This window comes from Phasianus colchicus, chromosome 27 (assembly GCF_987193195.1).
Source record: "Phasianus colchicus chromosome 27, bPhaCol1.hap1.1, whole genome shotgun sequence".
NCBI lineage: Eukaryota > Metazoa > Chordata > Aves > Galliformes > Phasianidae > Phasianus > Phasianus colchicus.
Window position 1 is genome coordinate 4,119,193 of NC_143462.1, and position 18,984 is coordinate 4,138,176.

At 66.9% G+C, this 18,984-nt stretch overlaps 2 protein-coding genes across 2 annotated transcripts; both read right to left on the reverse strand.

The window, feature by feature from the left end:
* Positions 1-29: 29 nt before the first annotated feature.
* Positions 30-4,385, reverse strand: NUDT18 (nudix hydrolase 18). The gene is given in 4 exon segments (XM_090125599.1): positions 30-654; positions 657-793; positions 2,152-2,365; positions 4,244-4,385. Coding segments are annotated over 4 exon segments (954 nt in total). The 5' UTR covers position 4,385; the 3' UTR covers positions 30-192.
* A 2,051-nt stretch (positions 4,386-6,436) lies between these two features.
* Positions 6,437-17,132, reverse strand: HR (HR lysine demethylase and nuclear receptor corepressor). Its single transcript, XM_090125600.1, is given in 19 exon segments — positions 6,437-6,609; positions 6,689-6,808; positions 6,909-7,195; positions 7,279-7,371; positions 7,451-7,581; positions 7,727-7,802; positions 8,646-8,817; positions 8,912-9,033; positions 9,036-9,123; positions 9,220-9,383; positions 9,482-9,560; positions 9,666-9,772; positions 11,030-11,110; positions 11,230-11,379; positions 11,453-11,652; positions 11,745-11,898; positions 12,294-12,909; positions 14,109-14,805; positions 16,890-17,132. Coding segments are annotated over 19 exon segments (3,429 nt in total). The 5' UTR covers positions 16,919-17,132; the 3' UTR covers positions 6,437-6,546.
* Between the last annotated feature and the right edge of the window lie 1,852 nt (positions 17,133-18,984).

Here is an 18,984-nt window from a genome sequence, read left to right on the forward strand (position 1 = left end):
TCCATCCATGATTGGGGGGGGGGGGGGGGGCATGAAACGATGGGGACGATGTGGGCGATAAGGTTGGGGGGGGGGCGGTGTTCTTTTCCAACACCCCCCCCCCGGCCGCGTGCAAAGGCTGCTTTGCCAAAAGCAAACGCGCCCGAGCACGGGGAGGGGGTGGGAGATGAGGGGGGGGGGCTGGGTTAGGGTTTAGCTACGGATGGGCACCGTGCCCCCCCCCCGCACCCGCTGCAGGATGCGCCCCTTCAACCCCTCCTCGTCCACTTTCCCCCATCGCCAGGCGGGGTCCCGCAGCGGGGGGGGTCCGTCGGCGGGTTCGGGGGGTTCGAGGCTCAGCAGCACGTTAAAACAAACCCCGTCCGCCCCCCCGGGCCCCTCGGCGCCGTGCTGCAGCCCCAGCAGCCCCACGTGCGCGGGGGGGGGGTCCGCCCGCATGCAGCCCCGCAGGAGCTGCAGAGCCGGGAGGCGGAGGGAACGGCGGCTTTGCGGGGGGGGGGCGATCCAGGGCACCACCGGGAGGCGGGGGGGGGCGGCGGAGCTCAGCAGCACCCAAAGGTCCCCCCCGGATCCGCAAGGGAAGGCGACGAGGAGCCGCAGGCAGAGCTGGGAGCACGGCAGCTCCTGCGGGAGGGTGGGGGGGTGCGGGGGGGGGGGCGGCGGTAGCGGGACGCCAGGTCCAGAAGGGGGAGGATGTCGGGAGCGCGCAGCGGGAGCGCGCGGGGGTCTCCGTGCCACCAAACCGCCTGCAGGGAATCCGCGTCCGCGTCACGAAGGGTCTTCAGGGTTCCGCCTGGGGGGGCAGAGAGGGGGGCGGTGATGGGGCTGGGGGGGGGGCAATTGGGATGGGATGGGGATGGAATAACGTGGGATGGGATGGGGAAGGAATGGGGTGGGGTGGGGATGGGATGGGGTGGGGTGGGGATAGGGATGGGATGGGATGAGATGAGATGGGGTGGGATGGGGATGGAATAACATGGGATGGGAGATGGGATGGGGATGGGATGAGGAAGGGATGGATGAGATGGAATAACATGGGATGGGATGGGGAAGGGATGGGGTGGGATGGGGATGGGATGGGATGGGATGGAATAACATGGGATGGGATGGGGAGGGGATGGGGATGGGATGGAATAACATGGGATGGGATGGGGAGGGGATGGGGATGGGATGGGGATGGGATGGAATAACGTGGGATGGGAGATGGGATGGGATGGGATAACATGGGATGGGATGGGGACTGGGATGAGATGGGGATGGAGTGGGGATGGGGATGGGATGGGGATGGGATGGGAAAGGGATGAGGAAGGGATGGGGATGGGGATGGGGATGGGGATGGGGATGGGGATGAGGTGGGGTGGGGTGGGGATGGACAGGGGACCACAATGTCCTGGGATGGGATGGGGTGGGGTGGGGTGGGATGGGATGGGATGGGATGGGATGGGATGGGATGGGATGGGATGGGATGGGATGGGATGGGATGGCTGCCATCTTTTTAGAGTGCATCTGGGCACTGATACCGAGCCATGGGGCTGTGAGGGGCACGGATACCCCATTGTAGGGCAGTAAGGGATGCCAGCACCCACTATAGGGCTGTAAGGCACACGGACACCCTATTGTAGGGCTATAAGGGATGGATGCCCCACTGTAGGGCTTTAGGGATGGATGCCCCACTGTAGGGCTTTAGGGATGGATGCCCCACTGTAGGGCTATAGGGACGGATGCCCCACTGTAGGGCTTTAGGGATGGATGCCCCACTGTAGGGCTTTAGGGATGGATGCCCACTATAGGACTATAGGGATGGATACCCCACTGTAGGGCTTTAGGGATGGATACCCACTATAGGACTATAGGGATGGATGCCCACTATAGGACTATAGGGACGGATGCCCCACTGTAGGGCTATAGGGACGGATGCCCCCCTGTAGGGTTTTAGGGATGGATGCCCACTATAGGACTATAGGGACGGATGCCCCACTGTAGGGCCGTAAGGGATGATACCCCATCACAAAGCCAAGGCACACAGATACCCCTATGCTTCCCATACGGCTGCCAGCAGACAACTCCCACCCGCATCCCGGCGCTGCCCACCCCACAGACCCCCCCCAAACCCCCCCAAAACCCCCCTCCATCCCCCCCCCCCCCGCTCACCCGTGTGCCGGGCCAGGAAGACGAACCGCACCCACATGGGGCCGCGCTCCTCCAGCGCCAGCAGCGTCAGCGGCTCGCACTGCAGCCCCGCCTCCTCCCGCACCTCCCGGCGGAGCGCCGCCGCCAGGCTCTCGTGCGGCTCCACGCGTCCCGCAGGGAGGTACCACAGCCCGCGGCAGCGGGGCTTCGACTCCTGCACCAGCAGCACCGCGTCCTGCGGGAGAGCGGCGTGCGGCTGCGGGGTGCGGGCTTGTGGGGCTGTGGAGGTGCGGGGTGGTGGAGGTGCGGGGTTGTGGAGGTGCGGGGTTGTGGAGGTGCGGGGTTGTGGGGTTGTGGAAGTGTGGGTTTATGGGGTTGTGGAGGTGCGGGGTGGTGGAGGTGTGGGGTTGTGGGGTTGTGGAGGTGCGGGGCTGTGGAGGTGCGGGGTTTTGGGGTTGTGGAGATGCGGGTTTATAGGGTTGAGGAGGTGCGGGGTTGTGGAGGTGTGGGGTTGTGGAGGTGCGGGGTTGTGGAGGTGCGGGGTTTTGGGGTTGTGGAGATGCAGGGTTGTGGAGGTGCGGGGTTGTGGAGGTGTGGGGTTGTGGAGGTGCGGGGTTTTGGGGTTGTGGAGATGCAGGGTTGTGGAGGTGTGGGTTTATGGGTTTGTGGAGGTGCGGGGTTGTGGGGTTGTGGAGGTGCAGGGTTATGGAGGTGTGGGGTTGTGGAGGTGCGGGGTCATGGAGGTGCGGGGTTATGGAGGTGTAGGGTTGTGGAGGTGTAGGGTTATGGGGTTATGGAGGTGTAGGGTTATGGAGGTGTAGGGTTGTGTAAGTGCGGGGTTGTGGGGTTGTGGAGGTTTAGGGTTGTGGAGGTGCGGGGTTTTGGGGTTGTGGAGGTGCGGGGTTATAGAGGTGCAGGGTTGTGGAGGTGCGGGGTTGTGGAGGTGCGGGTTTATGGGGTTGTGGAGGTGCGGGGGTGCAGGGTTATGGAGGTGTAGGGTTATGGAGGTGTGGGGTTATGGGGTTGTGGAGGTGTAGGGTTGTGGAGGTGCAGGGTTGTGAAGTTGCGGGGTTGTGGGGTTGTGGAAGTGCGGGTTTATGGGGTTGTGGAGGTGTAGGGTTGTGGAGGTGTGGGGTTGTGGAGGTGCGGGTTTATGGGGTTGTGGAGGTGTAGGGTTGTGGAGGTGCAGGGTTGTGAAGTTGCGGGGTTGTGGAAGTGCGGGTTTATGGGGTTGTGGAGTGTGGGGTTGTGGAGGTGTGGGGTTGTGGGGTTGTGGAGGTGCAGGGTTGTGGAGATGCGGGGTTTTGGGGTTGTGAAGGGACTCATAATTATGGGTTGGGGAATCATGGTTACAGGATGGGGGACTCCTGGTTATGGGATGGACGGCTCACAGTTATGGGATGGGGGACTCAGGTTATGGGATGGACAGCTCATGGTTATGGGATAGAGAGCTCATGGTTATGGGATGGGGGACTCATAGTTATGGGATGGACGGCTCATGGTTATGGGATGGGGGACTCAGGTTATGGGATGGACGGCTCATGGTTATGGGATAGAGAGCTCATGGTTATGGGATGGGGGACTCAGTTTATGGGATGGATGACTCAGGTTATGGGATGGGGGACTCAGGTTATGGGATGGACGGCTCGGTTATGGGATGGGGGACTCAGGTTATGGGATGGATGGCTCATGGTTATGGGATAGAGAGCTCATGGTTATGGGATGGGGGACTCATAGTTATGGGATGGATGGCTCGTGGTTATGGGATGGGGGACTCAGGTTATGGGATGGGGGACTCAGGTTATGGGATAGAGAGCTCATAGTTATGGGATGAACGGCTCAGTTATGGGATGGGGGACTCATGGTTATGGGATGGACAGGGTTACAGGGTGGAGAGCTCATGGTTATGGGATGGGGGACTCAGGTTATGGGATGGACGGCTCGGTTATGGGATGGGGGACTCAGGTTATGGGATGGACGGCTCATGGTTATGGGATGGGGGACTCAGGTTATGGGATGGGGGACTCGTGGTTATGGGATGGACGGCTCACGGTTACGGGATGGACGGCTCATGGTTACGGGATGAGCACTCGGGGTTTTGGGCTCTCCTCACCTCGGCGTTGAAGAGCACAGCCAGCACCACGTAGCACACGCTGCTCCCCAGGCGCACGGGGACGGGGGGCTCGGCGCTGCCCCCCACGTCCCACGCCTTCCCGCCGAGCACCGCTTCCATCTCCTCCGCAGCATCGCCCATCCTTACGGGGTCGCGGGGTTTTGGGGCGGCGTCGGGGGGATCCTACAGGAGTGCAGGCGGCCGCGCTGCCACGCGTCGCTGGGTTGGCAGGGCGGGGGCTGCGGGGGGTGCGGGGGGCACGGGGGGACGGGTCTGCTGGATTGGGGGGCGTAATAGGGGAAGGGCTGCAGGGCGGCGGGGTAATAGGGGAAGAGGTCGGGGGGCTTCACGAAGCACGGAGGGGAGCAGTAGGGGAAGGGGCTGCCGGATTGGGGGGTGCACGGGGGGGGGTGGGAGGGGAAGGGCTGGCTGGACTGGGGGGTGTAGGAGGAGAAATAGAAGGGGAAGGGGTCGGTGGGTTTGGGGATGGAGGGGGGGGTGCGGTAGGGGAAGGGTTGGCCGGATTGGGGGAGGCCCGAAGGAGGGAGGGAGGGGAAGGGTTTGCTGGATTGCGGGGTGCGGGGGGGGCTGCAGGGGAACAGCTGGCTGGATTTGGGGAGGGGGGGGAGGGGCGGTACGGGAGGGGGTGGCTGGACTGGGGGGTGCACGGGAAGGGGAAAATGGGGAGGGGTTTGCTGGACTGTGGGGCGCAGGGGGGGGGTTTGCTGGGAGGGAGGGGTCGGCTGGACTGGGGGATGCTGGGGGGAAACGGTCTGCTGGACTGGGGGGGGGCGAAGAGGAGCTGAGGGGATCCGGGGGGGCTGTAGGATGGGAAGGGGGCCGTGGGGGCAGGGGGCCAAGGGATGCTGGACTGCAGGGCGCTGTAGGGGAAGGGCTGGTCTGAGTGTGGGGCGCAGAGGGGAAAGGGTCTGCGGGACGGGGGGGGGCAGGGGGGGCTGCCGGGCTGCAGGGCGCCGTGGGGGAAGGGCGAGCTGGATTGCAGGGCGCTATGGGGGAAGGGAGAGCAGGGCTGCGGCGGGCATGGGGGGCTGCTGGGCTGCAGGGTGCTGCAGGGCAGGGCGCGGGGTGCAGGGGGCGACTGGGCTGGGCTGCGGGGCGCGATGGGGGTGGGCTAAGGGGGCTGCAGGGTGCGAGGCGGGTGGGATGCAGGGACTGCAGGGGTGGGCTTGGGGTGCAGAGTGCAACGGGAACGGGATGCAGGGGGTGCGGGGTGCAGCACGGGTGGGACACAGGGGTTGCAGGGTGCAATAGGATCGGGATGCAGGGGGTGCGGGGTGCAATAGGATCGGGATGCAGGGGGTGCGGGGTGCAATAGGATCGGGACGAAGGGGTTGTGGGGTGCAATAGGATCGGGATGCAGGGGGTGCGGGGTGCAATAGGATCGGGATGCAGGGGGTGCGGGGTGCAACACGGGTGGGACGCAGGGGTTGCAGGGCGCTACGGGGGTGGGTTAAGGGAGCCGCAGGGTGCGGGAGGGCAGGGTTTGGGCTGCAGGGTGCAGCGGGAGCGCCGGGCGCTGCAGGGGAATCGCTGAGCAATTGCACGGTGCATTGGGGGAGCGGCTGGGCTTTGCGGGATGCAGCAGAGAAGGGCTCAGGGCACCGCAGGGTGCAGCAGGGGGGGGCTCAGGGTGCGGTGCATGCTGCGCGGTGCGGGGTCCCAGCGCTGCCCGCACGACGCCCGCGGACCCCGCGCCCCGCGCGCATGCGCCCCCCGACTCACCGCGGCCCGGCTCATCCACGCCCCGCCCCCCCTGCCGCCCATTGGCTGCCTCGCCGCGTCAGCCCGCTTCCTATTGGCTGCCTTCTCCGCCGCTCCGCGGCGCGGCTGAGGGGCGGGGCTTGCTCTTAAAGGGACAGGCAGCGCGGTGCGCGTTGCGCGGCTCTAATTAAACCCGGGGCACGGCTCTAATTGCACGGCGCGCACCGCACGGCTCCGATCGCACGGTGGCCGCGGCGGGGCTGTAACTCACGCGCACGGGGCGCTGCGTGCAGCGCGTCACCCCCCCCCCGCCCGTCCGACGCAACGCACGGCACGCATGCAGGTGATGCACAGCCCGCGCTGCAGGTGATGCACAGCGCACCGCATGCTGCTCAACTTCTGTGCACGCTCCATCCCGCTTCCCCCCGTTGCCCCCCGTGCAGCCCCCCATGCAGCGTTGCACGCCCCCCATCCCCGCAGCCCCCAATCACTGCACGCAGGCGGGAGCTGCAGCGCTGCCACGCTTTATTGCAGGCGAGGAGGAGCCGCAGCAGCGTTGCAGGCGGCGACCCCCGGCTCCATCACTTGCAGCCCCGCAGCACCGCCACGGCCTGCCGCACCGCAGCCACCACCATTCCGTCCACCTGCAACGACACCCGTGGGGTCAGCAGCAAGCCGTGCGCCCCCCCCTCATCCCCACTCCCCCCCCCCAGTGCCGCACACCTGGCCCTGCAGCCATTGCATCTCCCCACGGGCGGCGGCGGCGCCGTCCCCAATGCGGGCTGCGCTCTCCGGGGACAGAAAGCTCTGCTGCATGCTGATGGTGGCTGCGAGGCTCCGCACCTGCAAGCAGCACTCGGGGTCGTGCCTCAGTTTCCCCAAGGTGACCCCCCCCCCCCCCAACACACACACACACAACCCATCGTAGCCCACCCCCCCATACCTGGTACGGTGCTCCGGCAGGGAGCAGCACCGCATCCCCCACGCACTGCAGCAGCGCGTGGCAGCTCACCCCACGCTCCTCCCGCAGCCGCCGCCGCAGCTCTGCGTGCAGGTAAGGAGCGGGCGGCTGCGGCGCTGCGCCTCCTGCGGCCCCGTGCAAGAAATCCCGAATGCAGGCTGCATCCTCGGGGCGGAAGACGTGCCATAGAGCCGCAGGACGGCAGCCTGCAGCCCGCAGCCTCTCCGTCAGCTCCTCGGCCACGTCCTCTGTGTCACGCTGCAGCGGGGCTGCAGGATGCGTTGGGGGGCGTTCAGGGGGTGGGGGCACAAAGCGGGGCCCCCCCCCTCACCCCCTCAATCCGTATCCGTACCGCCTGGTGCTGCATGCAGCGCCACGCTGATGGAGTCGACGGCCTCCACGCTGAGCGTTTTGGTGCCCACGGCGTCATCCTGAGGGGGAATTCCTACAAAGGAATGGGTGGGGGGGCGGGTTGATTACGGGGGTGGGGTTGGGGACCCCCCCCCCGCAGCTGCGGCGCTCACCGTACGATGCACAGATGCGGGGCTGCAGCCATCGGCAGCCCTGCCGGCCGTGCAGATGGGAGGTGAGGTTGAGGCGGCCGTGCGGAGCGCAGTACTCCGGTAAGGGCAAAGCGCAGCTCGGGTTGGTGGCGCTGTGGGACAAACGTGGGTGACATTTGGTGGGGGGGGGGGGGGGTCGCTGAGGGACCCGCATTGGGATCTGCGCCGCTGCGCCACGCGTGCTGCGTTGCAATGCTGGCGTTGGTGAGGTTGTGCTGTGCGGAATGCATCACCTACCGGCACGGCTGCGCGTCCCCAAAGCTGCACTCCAGCTTCAGCAGTTCTGCAGCGCCGGGATGCAGCGTGGGGCAGGCTGGGGTGAAGGGGGGGGGAGAGGCGGGGGGGGGGATGTGGTGTCACAGCCACGGGGGTGGCATTTCTGCACCGCCCGCCCCGGCCTGCAGCAACAGGTTTGCGAATTGCGAATGCGCAAAGCTCTTTTGCAGCCTTGCATTGCAGCCCTCCGTGCCCCCTCTCCCCTCAGATTGCACATGGGGTTGGGACCCCCCCATGGGACCCCTTTGGGATGGCAAATGGGGTTGGGACCCCTCCATGGACCCCCCAGATTGCACATGAGGTTGGGACCCCCCCATGAGACCCCCCCCCAGGATGGCACATGAGGATGGGAACTCCATCATGGGATCCTCCCAGAATGGCACATGGGGTTGGGACCCCCCCCAGATTGCACATGGGGTTGGGATCCCCCCATGGGACCCCCCCAGAATGGCACATGAGGTTGGGGCCCCCCCATGGGCTCCCCCCCCAGGATGGTACATGAGGATGGGACCCTCTGTGGGACCCCTTTGGGATGGCACATAAGATTGGGACCCTCCCCATGGAACCCCCCCCAGAATGGTACATGGGATTGGGACCCTCCAATGGGAACCCCCCCCATGGGACCCCCCCCAGATTGCACATGGGATTGGGAACCCCATCATGGGACCCCTTTGGGATGGCACATGGGGTTGTGACCCCCCCATGGGACCCCCCCAGAATGGCACATGAGGTTGGGACCCTCCGTGGGACCCCTTTGGGATGGCACATAAAGTTGGGACCCCCCCATGGGACCCCTCCCAGGAAGGCACGTGGGATTGGGACCCCCCTCCTCCCTATGCTGCCCCCCATCCCCCCCCTCCTTTAGGATCCCGGCTCCCACCCGCGCTGGCGATGAATCCATCCCAGAATCTCCTGCTGCCCATCCTGACGCGTTTCTGCGCCCGCAGCTCCGTCACCTCCACCTCCTGCTGACCCCCACCGGGGGGGCGGAAGGATTCGGGCCCCCACAGCCCCCCGTCCAACCGCTGCTGCAGCCCCGACACCAACACGGGCTGCGGGAGGGGGGAGGAAGTGAGGGGGGGGGTCTCAATGCGTGAGTTTTGCCATTGGGGGCGGGGGCTGTGCGTTATGGGGGGGGGGTCTCACCTGGCCCTGCCGCCAGTGCTGCTGGAACAGCGCATAGCTGGTGGCGTGGGGGGGGTCCTGCAGCCAAAGCAGCCCCCCCGGGGTGAGGACGCGGTGTGAGGTGGGGGTCCCGGGAGGGGGGAGGGTCTGGGGGTTCCCCCGTGCCTCTCCTGGATCTTCCTCTCCACCACGCGGGCGATGATGCTGTCCAGGATGGCGGTCAGCCGGTTGTCCTGGGGAGGTGGGGGGGCACACCGAGCGTCACCCCACGCCCCCCCCCCCGGATCCCCGCCCCCCCCCCCGTTACCCCACACCTTGGCAGCACTCACGCTGTGCAGCGCGGAGGCGACGGGGGCGAAGGCCATGCGCACCCCTGGGTGCCCCGGGCACAGCCTGACGGCGGTGGAAGCCAAAAGGTCGCACAGCGTGGCCGTTTGCACGGCGCCCCTGGGGGGGCGGGGGGGCGGCACCGGGGACCCCCCCTCACGGCGCTCTGCTCCGAAAAACGGGGACGGGGTCAGCGTTTGCTCTCACCCCATAACGCAGCCCCCAGCATCCCCCCCCCCCCGCCCCGCAGCCATTCATCCCTACCGGCTTCGATGGGTGCGGCTGAGCTGAGCTCTCTGTTGGGGTCGGGGGGGTCGGGGGGGTCCGCGCCCTCCATCTTCTCCTAAAAAACCCCAATCGGCTGAACGGCAGCACCGCGCTCTGCTCTACCCGCAGGGATTGAGGGCATTGCGCACCGACCTCAAATTTGGGGGGGGGTCTCTCTTACCTGGGGCTCTGCGGTCCCCTCGGTGCCCCCATCCCCGCAGGGACAACGCGACGCGATGCTGAATTTGCTGCACACCTCGTGCAGCTGCTGCCAGAGCTGAGACAGCGCTGCGGGGGGGGGGCGGGGGGGTCAGCATGGGAGGATGGGGGCTTCTGGGGGGTGGGGGGAGGGGTCTGTGGGGATGGGGGTGCATAGGGGTGGTGTCAGCACCCAGGGGATGCGGGTCCATTGGGGGGGGGGCTGTGGGATGGAGAGGTCGGGGTTGTGGGATGGGGGTCCATGAGAGGGGGGGTCCATGGGTGGGGGGTCCACGGGATGGGGGTCCATGAGAAGGGGTTCTGTGGGTTGGGGGTCTGTGGGAGGGGGGTCCATGAGATGGGGGTCCGTGGGGTGGGGCTCCAGGACTGAGCATCTGTGGGACTGGGGGGATGTGAGATGGGGGTCCGTGGGATGGGGGTCCGTGGGATGGGGGTCCAGGACTGAGCGTCTGTGGGACTGGGGGCTGTGAGATGGGGGTCCGTGGGGTGGGGGGTCCGTGGGATGGGGGTCCGTGGGGTGGGGGTCCATGAGATGGGGGTCCGTGGGGTGGGGCTCCAGGACTGAGCGTCTGTGGGACTGGGGGGATGTGAGATGGGGGTCCGTTGGGTGGGGGTCCGTGGATGGGGGTCCGTGGGGTGGGGGTCCGTGAGATGGGGGTCCGTGGGGTGGGGCTCCAGGACTGAGCGTCTGTGGGACTGGGGGGATGTGAGATGGGGGTCCGTTGGGTGGGGGTCCGTGGATGGGGGTCCACGGGATGGGGGTCCAGGACTGAGCGTCTGTGGGACTGGGGGATGTGAGATGGGGGTCCGTTGGGTGGGGGTCCGTGGATGGGGGTCCGTGGGGTGGGGGTCCGTGAGATGGGGGTCCGTGGGGTGGGGCTCCAGGACTGAGCGTCTGTGGGACTGGGGGGATGTGAGATGGGGGTCCGTTGGGTGGGGGTCCGTGGATGGGGGTCCACGGGATGGGGGTCCAGGACTGAGCGTCTGTGGGACTGGGGGATGTGAGATGGGGGTCCGTTGGGTGGGGGTCCGTGGATGGGGGTCCGTGGGGTGGGGGTCCGTGAGATGGGGGTCCGTGGGGTGGGGCTCCAGGACTGAGCGTCTGTGGGACTGGGGGGATGTGAGATGGGGGTCCGTTGGGTGGGGGTCCGTGGATGGGGGTCCACGGGATGGGGGTCCAGGACTGAGCGTCTGTGGGACTGGGGGCTGTGAGATGGGGGTCCGTGAGGTGGGGGTCTGTGGGATGCGGGTCCGTGGGGTTGGGGGTCCGTGGGATGGGGGTCCATGAGATGGGGGTCGGTGGGGTGGGGGTCCGCTCTCACTCACCGCGGGAGGGGATGAGCTGCGTGGGGATGAGGGTCGCGGCGCTGTGCTGCTGCCCGGGGATGCACTGCGGCGCCGGATCCCCTACAAAACCACGTCCCCATCCCGTGTACCCCCCCCTCAACCCCCCCAGTGCCACCCCCCGATGTCCCGCGCGGTCGCCTCGGATGCCAACCCCCTCTTTTCCCCCCCCCCCTCCTTACCGTGCCCGTCCTCCTCCCCGCGGCCGCGCCGGCACTCAGCGCACAGCTGGAAGCCGCACCGGGCGCAGCTCCAGTGGCGATTGAAGAAGCGGCGGTGGCACAAATCGCAGAGCCGGGGGGGCCCTTCGCGGCACCTCCACGCCGTCACCCCTACGGCAACACGGCGCTCAGCCCTCCCCCCGACCACAAATACCCCCCCCGGACCCCCCCATCACCCACTTACCCCCGTGGGCTCCGGGCCACGCGTCCCTGTCCTTGAGGACGGCGGTGCAGAAGGGCCCCCCCAGCACCGACAGGAGATATTTGGCCGTACAGACGCTCCGTCCTTCTGTGCCCCCCCCCGCCCCCCAAATCTCTCCATCTGCCTCATCCACGGTGCAGAAACCATCCACGCTCAGCGTCCCGCCGTCACCGAAGGCCAACCTGGGGGATAACTGCGGGTTATGGGGAGGGGGGGGACGCCCCGTGTGCGTCCCCAAAAGGGTCCCGGGACCCCCCCCCCCCCCCCGCCTTACCTGCGGAAGTGCAGCATCCTGCAGGCGCTCTCGGGGGGGTCCCCGTCCTCATCCTCGCCCCCGGCGCCGCGGGCAGCGCAGGCACAGCACCGCGGGATGCTCTCGGGGAGGGCGGTGCAGGGGACGCTCTGCAGGCAGCACGGCTCCGGGGGGGCTGGGGGGGAGGTGGGAGGGGGGGCTTGGCGTACGGACCCCCGCTATGGGGGTATTGGGGGAGTTTGGGGCTGTGGAGGAACTGGGGGGGGAAAGGAGGTTTGGGGACACAGACCCCTGCTGTGGGGGTGCCGGAGGGGACGGGAGGGGTTCGTGGTCCCGCAGCACGGCTATGGGGTGCTGGGGTGGAAAGGAAAGGAGGGGGTTTGGGGGCCGCGCGTGGGGCTGGGCGCTGCAGCGGGGTCGGGAAAGTGGGTCAGAAAGTGGGGCTGGAAAGTAGGGCTGGGGGTGGGCACCAAACCGGGGGGGGGCGGGCGCGGTGCTGTGATGGCGAGGCGGACACAGGAGGGGACCGCGGGTCCGGGGACGCGGCCGTGCCCCCTTTTCCCCCTTTACCTCCCTGTCCCCGCTCCGTCCCGATGCCGCCGGGCCGCCCGGTTCCGTTGAAGCCCCGTTTGGCGGCGCCGGCCCCGCTCCCGTCCTGGTGGCCGCTCGGACGTTTGCCCGCACGTTTGAAGCCCTCCTCGGTTCCGTCCCTCCGTGCCGCCCTGCAGCGCGGCCCCGACTGCTCCGAGTGCCGCGTCAGCCACGTCTTCTTCAGCTTCTGGACGCCCCCGCGCCCCCCCGCTGGGGTCTCACCGTCCGACCCCGCCGTGTCGAAGGGTCCCATCGCCCCGCATCCCCCCACCGGGCACGGAAGGGCTGCGGGGCAGCGCCCGGCCGTAGTGGGGTCGGGACCCCCCCCTCCCATCGGCCGCTCCTCTCCGGGTGCGGGGCGGTGGGCGCTGCGGGGCTGTGCGCCCACCCAAGGAGCCCCGCAGCTCCGCACCGCGCCGGGATGCGGGGCGGCGTTGGGGGGGGGAGTGAGGGCGTGGGGAGGGGGCACCGCTCTGCCGTCCCTCCACGGGGGTCCCGGCGGTGCCCCCTCCCCGTCTCCGTTCCGCCCCTCCAGCAGCTGCGGCGGCGCCGAGTCCTGGGGCTGCGAGGTGGGATCCTTCCGGGGGTAAAAGTCCTGCGGGAAGGGGAGGGGGCGCGGGGGGGTGTCAGTGCGGCATCAACCCCAACTGGGGGTCCCCAACCCATATCACGGGGGTAATCCATGGCCATCCCCTCCTGGGGGTCCATATCAAGGGGGGGGATCCCTTTAGGCAGTGGGGTTTTCTCACATCTCTGCCCCTCGATGCACCCCCACCCACCCCCCGCCCCACAGCCGCATGGGAAAGGAATGGGGCGCACCCACAGCTCTGCCTCCGTGACTCAGCCCCACGTCTGCGTCACGCCCCCCCCGGCACGGAGAGCACCCTGTGGGGCTGGGGATCATCGCCCCATTACTTGGGGGGCTGCACCTCTGGGCCATCGCCCTTTTGCATGGGGGGAGTTCTGGGATCTCTGATGCTGAATGACCCCCGCTGGTACCCAAATCCCCATGGAGCCCATCCTCACGGACCCTGTTCCCATGGACCTCCATCCCCATTGACTCCATCCACCCCCAAATCCTCATGGACCCCAAACCCCCATGGATTCCCATCCCCATGGATCCCCATCCCCACTGACCCCAAATCCCCATGGACCCCCATTCCCATGAACCCCAAATCCCCAAGGATCCCCATGGACCCCCATTCCCATGAACCCCAAATCCCCAAGGATCCCCATGGACCCCCATTCCCATGAACCCCAAATCCCCATGGATCCCCATTCCCATGAATCCCAAATCCCCATGGAACCCCATTCCCATGAACCATAAATCCCCGTGGATCCCCATCCCCACTGATGCCAAATCCCCATGGACCCCCATCCCCACAAATCCCAAATCCCCATGGACCCCCATCCCCATGAACCCCAAATCCCCATGGACCTCCATCCCCATGGACCCCAAATTCCCATGGACCCCCATCCCCACTAATCCCAAATCCCCATGGACCCCCATCCCCACGAATCCCAAATCCCCATGGATCCCCATCCCCACTAATCCCAAATCCCCATGGACCTCCATCCCCACTGACCCCAAATCCCCATGGACCCCCATCCCCATGGACCCCAAATCCCCATGGATCCCCATCCCCACTGACCCCAAATTCCCATGGATCCCCATATTCCCATGGATCCCCATCCCCACTGACCCCAAATCCCCATGGATCCCCATCCCCACTGCCCCCCCCTCCCCACAGACCCCCACCCCACACAACGGGGTACCCAGAGGACGACCCTTACCCTATTCCCCGATCCAGAGCAGTCACTGAACGGCGTGGGGGCCGCTTTTCCCCTCGGTGGGACCCCCAAGTAGAGGGGCTGCCCCCACGTTGGCACGTAGGATCCCAGGTGCCAATCGCTGCCCGTCACGCCCTCCGTGCCCCCAAATCGGGGCTCCGCGGGCAGCGCTGAGGACAGGAGGAAGGGGCAGTGGCGGAAGGTTTTGGGGTCTCCATCCGTGCCGCTGTGGGGTTTGCTCTCCACGGGGAAGGGCACGGGGTAGCGGTGGTACCCGTGGCTGTAGAGGGCCAGGGGGCCCAGCACGGCCTCTGCCCAACGCGGCCGCTCCTTGGGGGGCTCAGCCCAGCCTTTGGGCTGCCCGTTTTTGGGGAGGGGCGGCAGCAGCCGGGTGTCCTTGGGGTGGCACGGCGCGTCCCGTGCGCACTGCGGGGCCGGCAGGAAGGGGCAGCCCGTGTGGATGCCGGCCGGTTCCGAGCATCCTTCGGAGCAGCTCCACGGGCAGCACTTGTGGCTCAGCTTGCCGGGCTCCTGGTAGCCGTGGAGGGGCGACTCGGGGGTCGCGCTGTGGGGTGGGACCGCCCCCACGACCCCATTGCTCTCCATCGCCCCGCGGGCGCCGTGCGCTGCTCTCCTCCAGCGCGGCGCGGTTTCCTCCATCCCCGTTTCGTTGGCCATGTGCTCACGTGCTGCTCCGATCCTATGGGGGCAGAGATGGGGGGGGGTCAGCGGGATGTACCCCCCCCTCCCCCCACCCCGCTCAGCCCTACCCCCTCCCAAGGTAAAAACTGAGGCACGGGGCTTCCCAGCTCCATCCTCACGCAGCAGCGTGGCAAGGGGGGAGGAGGGGGGGGGAGGTTAAAGGTGCCGGCTCCTCGTTGGCATGATCCTGGAGGGGGGGGGGGGGCACGGCACACAGAGTGGGTGTCCCCCCGCCTTCCCCCCCCCCCCCGCCCCCCCACGCACCCAGCTGGCCCTTTGCCCACCCAGCGGCACCCAGCGTGGGGAGGCCGTGCCCCATGCAGGTATTTGCCTGCAGCCAGGGCTGGGTGCTGCTTCCCTGCCAAGTTTGGGGGGGGGGTGATCCCGGCTCCCATGGCCCCCCCTCCGATAGGAAAATGCCCGGGGGGGATTTTGTGCTTAGCTGGGACCCGGGGCCACACACACACGGGGATCACACAGCCGTGCATCGCTGCCAGCAGTGCCGCCCCGTCTGCACAGAGGGACCACCACCTCCTGCCCCCCATCCCGCCCCCCCCCGGCTCCCCCCCCGACGCGAGGACCCCCAACCCACCCATTCACAGCTGCCCCAATGTTCCCATCACATCCCATCACAGCCAGCAGCAAAGTCCCCATCCCACACCGCTGCCTGCAGCACTGCGAGCCATGAGTGCCACAGAGCTGCCGTGCCACGGCCCCATAACCACCCCATAACCACCCCATAACCACCCCATACCCGCCCCATAACCGCCCCATAACCGCCCCTTGAGCTCATGATGCTGCCTTCATCCCTCCTCACCCTACAAGCAGCACCCCAAGTCAACACCCTACACCACAAAGCCGTCGTACGACGTCCCCATGGCCACCCCATGAGCTCCCCTTCATCCCTATTCACCCTACAAGCATCGCCCTGAGCCCCCATCCTATACCACAACTGCCACAAAGCCACTGCGCCGTGGCCCCATGGCCACCCCATAGCCACCCATGGCCACCCCAAGAGCTCACCAGGGGTCCAGTAGGGCTCCAGCCCCACTCACCCTACAACCATCACCCTGAGTCGCCATCCGACACCACAACCATCACAATGCCACCGTGCCATGTCCCCATAGCCACCCCATGGTCACCCAAAGCCACCCCATAGCCACCCCCTGAGCTCACCATGCGGTCCTACGGGGCTCCATCCTCACTCACCCTACAACCATCACCCTGAGCCCCCATCCCACACCACAGTGCCACCATGCCATGTCCCATAGCCACCCCACGAGCTCACCACGGGGTCCTAATGGGGTTCCATCCCCATTCACCCTACAATCATCACCCTGAGTCCCCATCCTACATCATGACCACCACAAAGCCACCATGCCATGTCCCATAGCCACCCTATGAGCTCACCACGGGGTCCTATGGGGTTCCATCCCCACTCACCCTACAACCATCACCCTGAGTCCTCATCCTACACCACAGTGCCACCACGCCATGTCCCATAGCCACCCCACGAGCTCACCACGGGGTCCTATGGGGTTCCATCCCCACTCACCCTACAGGCAGCACCCTGAGCCCCCATCCTACACCACAGTGCCACCACGCCATGTCCCATAGACACCCCCTGACCTCACTGCAGGGTCCTATGGGTTTCTGTCCCCACTCACCCTACAACCATCACCCTGAGCCCCCGTCCTACACCACAGTGCCACCATGCCATGTCCCATAACCACCCCACGAGCTCACCACGGGGTCCTATGGGGTTCCATCCCCACTCACCCTACAACCATCACCCTGAGCCCCCATCCTATACCACAGTGCCACCATGCCATGTCCCATAGCCACCCCACGAGCTCACCACGGGGTCCTATGGGGTTCCATCCCCACTCACCCTACAACCATCACCCTGAGCCCCCATCCTATACCACAGTGCCACCATGCCATGTCCCATAGCCACCCTATGAGCTCACCATGGGGTCCTGTAGGGTTCCATCTCCATTCACCCTACAGGCAGCACCCTGAGCCCCCATCCTACACCACAGTGCCACCACGCCATGTCCCATAGCCACCCCACGAGCTCACCACGCGGTCCTACGGGGCTCCGTCCCCATTCACCCTACAACAGGACGCGCCGCGCATCGCTCGCTCGGTGGCGCAGCGCAGCGGTTTCCCATCGGGGATCGGCACGCAGGATCAGCTCGGCGGGGTCGCAGCTCATCCCCTAAACCCACAGACGGAACGGGTCGGGTTCCGGGATCTGCAGGAGGCGGAAAGCCCCCCAGGCTGCCCTGGGGACGTTCTTCTCCGATCGCTGCCCCATTGGGATCCGCGCCGTCCCACGGCGTTTCCCCCCCGCCCGGCTTCGCTTGCTGGGCCGAAAGCGCCGCGCTGCCCGCGATGCCACAGCGACCGCGGGGCCGCAGCCAACGGTGCCACCCAGCCCCGCAGCTGCGCCCTGCCCCAAATGCACAAAAAGGGCCCTTTGTTCCAAAGCCCGACGCCGTCCGCCCCGCTGCGGGCGGAACCGGGCTGGGAGAAATGCGACGGGAGGAGATGGGCGCCGTGCCGCAGCGCTGCGGGGCCGGGAGGAGCCGGGGTGCCGGGCGGGGCTGCGGGGTGCAGCGGGGATTCGTCCCGGCGTGCGGAGCGGGGGGTGCAAATCCTGCAGCGCTGCAGCGAGATGAGTGGGGCAGGAGGCGCTCGGCCCCCACATTGCAGCCCGTGGGGTGCAAAGCCTGCAGCAGTGCAGGGAGCGGTGCAAGACCTGCAAGGTGCAAAGCCTGCAGCAGTGCAGAGAGCGGTGCAAGACCTGCAAGGTGCAAAGCCTGCAGCAGTGCAGGGAGCGGTGCAGTGCCTGTGAGCTGCAAACCCTGCAGCAGTGCAAGGAGCGGTGCAAAACCTGCAAGGTGCAAAGCCTGCAGCAGTGCAAGGAGCAATGCAGTGCCCGTGAGCTGCAAACCCTGCAGCAGTGCAAGGAGAACTGCAGCAGCCCTCATGTTGCAGCCTGTGAACTGCAAGGAGCAGTGCAAGACCTGCAAGGTGCAACCCCTGCAGCACTGCAAGGAGCAAGGCAGTGCCCATGAGATGCAAACCCTGCAGCAGTGCAAGGAGAACTGCAATGCACTGAGCAGTGCAGCCCTCATGTTGCAGACTGTGAACTGCAAGGAGCAATGCAAGACCTGCAAGGTGCAAAGCCTGCAGCAGTGCAAGGAGAACTGCAATGCACTGAGCAGTGCAGCCCTCGTGTTGCAGCCTGTGAACTGCAAACCCTGCAGCACTGCAAGGAGCACCACAACGCACCGAGTGGTGCAGCCTGCATTTTGTAGACGTGCAGACCCAGCACTGCAATGGTGCAGGAGCTGCTCATCCCTCATGCACCCCCCCCTATGGGGTGTGAATGCACCCCAGCCCTGCCCCGCTGCCCCCTGCTGCGCACTGCACTGCTCCCCAGCTGCAGCCCTGCACCGGTGACGCTCAGCAATGAGAGCTGCACCGTTTGGGTGCCCCATAGGGGACCCAAATTTTTGGGGGGCTGTGAGCAACCGGGACCCACAGGGCGGGCGGTGCTGCTGCATTTATGTAACGCACGCATGCAGCTCGTCCCTCGCTGCATTACATAAAGCAGCACGGGGTGCCGGCAGGGCAGGAGCAGCACAATTAACATCACTGCAATTAACGTGGCTACAGCTCCGTCACAGCGCAGCAGCTGCAGCACAGCAGGGAGGCCGGCGGTGCGGGGCTGATAGAGGGGTCCGTCCACCCCCCCCCCCCCCGCACCCCCAATGCAGGCAGCCGTGCAACGACCCCCATCCCAGCACTGGGGTCCCCTCAGCCCTAAGCAGGACCCCCCGGTTGTTGGGAGAGGGGGGGGGGGAGGTGCTGAAGGAGGACCCCCCCCCCTCACCTCCCCATGACTGAGGTGAGCACACGGAGGGATCCCGTGGAGACCCAGGGAAGGGGGGGTCTGGAGCCAAAGGGAGCCCAGCAGCAGCCCCCCCTCCTCCCATACGCCCCCCCCCCCCCCGGCTCTGGCCGACCCCCCCCCTCCAACCCCACAAGGACCGAACCCCGCGCCCTGTGGACCCACAAACCCCATAGAAATGGTCTGAGGGCTGCAGCCCCTCTCAGAGCAACCCCAAATTCGCTCCCCCTCCCACAAGCCCCCTTCGTCCCCGAG